The 1476-nt window shown below is 41.9% G+C and overlaps 1 protein-coding gene across 1 annotated transcript; it reads right to left on the bottom strand.

Moving 5' to 3' along the window:
- Positions 1-290: 290 nt before the first annotated feature.
- LOC100386803 (olfactory receptor 9G1-like) lies at positions 291-1237 on the bottom strand. Its single transcript, XM_002755350.6, has one exon. The coding sequence runs from the start codon at positions 1233-1235 to the stop codon at positions 291-293; it is 945 nt and encodes a 314-aa protein (XP_002755396.1). The 5' UTR covers positions 1236-1237.
- Positions 1238-1476: the final 239 nt, after the last annotated feature.

The raw sequence follows: 1476 nt of genomic DNA, 5'->3' as shown, positions 1-1476 counted from the left end.
GGGGAAAAACAAAGTAAAATATAATTTTACTTTAGGATGCCAGAAGTATTACTCTTTCATTTTGCATTAATCGAAGATACTGATTTTTAAAACTGTATTAATATCGAATGGAATCTACAATTCTGTAGTATGTATTATAGTCTAATCTCAAAATCAAAACAAACAGACAAAAAATGCAAAGAAACAAAATTTTTCCTGTTGAATTTTGTTCAGTGGTAAAAAAGATACAAAAATCCAGTTCCGCAACCTCTCTGAGTGGCTTGTTATCACTTAGCACTGATTTGAGAACTTCATGTCAATTCAGACTTTGGATTATGCTGACTTAAAGATTTTTTCAGAGCTTCTTTCACATCTTTATTTCTCAGACTGTAGATCAAGGGGTTCAACATGGGGAACAGCACCGTATAAAAGGTAGAAACTATTTTGTCCCTCTCGAGGGAGTAGCTGGAACTTGGCCTAGAGTAGATGTAAAGAATGGAGCCATAGTATAAAGTAACGGAGATCAGGTGGGAGGAGCATGTGGAGAAGGCTTTGAGGCGGCCGTGGGTGGAGCGTATCCTCAGTATGGTGGCGATGATGGAGAGGTAAGAGGCCAGGATGAACATTGTAGGGGAGATGACATTGGAGGCCAGCAGGAAGCACAGCACAGCCTGGTAGCTCTCTCTCACATTGCATGCCAGCTTCACCAGAGGTGGAACATCACAGAAAAAGTCATCAATAACATTGTCACCACAAAAATTCAGTGTGAATGTATTGCTGGTTAATATTATTGCATTGACAAAACCACCAGCATAGGAATATGAAACCAAACAGATACACAATCTCCTTGGCATGGCCTGAGCATAAAGCAGGGGCTTGGAGATGGCCATGTAGCGGTCATAAGCCATGGCAGCCAGCAGGTAGCACTCACTATAGGCCAGCCCAGCAGAGAAGAAGAACTGACACAGGCAGCCAGCAAAGGAGATGCTTTTGTCTTCAGAGATGCAGGTCACTAGGATCTTCGGGGTGTAGACAGAGGAGTACCAGAGATCCAGAAACGACAGATTTCCAATGAAAAAATACATGGGTGTATGGAGGCGGGAGTCATTACAGATCAACACCATGAGGGTGATATTTCCTACCACTGTCAGAGAGTACACGCCCAGGAACACCACAAACAGTCCCAGCTGCATCCCTGCATCTGTGGTGAAGCCCAGCAGGATGAACTCAGTCACTGTGTGATTGCTCCTCTCCATGGCTTAGGGATACTGCACCTACAAATAGAGTAGAAAAGAGTTTAATTGCCTCAACCAATACCAAATGACAGCATTTTCTATGCTAAGCACCTGACATGTAATCAACACTAAGGAAGAATTTTGGCTGCTTTGGGCAGGTGGTGGGAGTTTTCTGAGCTTCTCTATGTTTCTTGTGATAAAATGCATTTAATAACAGGAAAGCCTTAATGCTATTAATATGTTTATTAATTTTAATTGGAAA

The sequence above is a fragment of the Callithrix jacchus genome, chromosome 10 (genome assembly GCF_049354715.1).
Source record: "Callithrix jacchus isolate 240 chromosome 10, calJac240_pri, whole genome shotgun sequence".
NCBI lineage: Eukaryota > Metazoa > Chordata > Mammalia > Primates > Cebidae > Callithrix > Callithrix jacchus.
This window is presented reverse-complemented; position numbering and strand designations above follow the sequence as displayed.

Excerpts from the sequence above, each read along its gene's own strand:
- LOC100386803 (XM_002755350.6), bottom strand. The coding sequence starts at position 1,235 with ATGGAGAGGAGCAATCACACAGTGACTGAGTTCATCCTGCTGGGCTTC.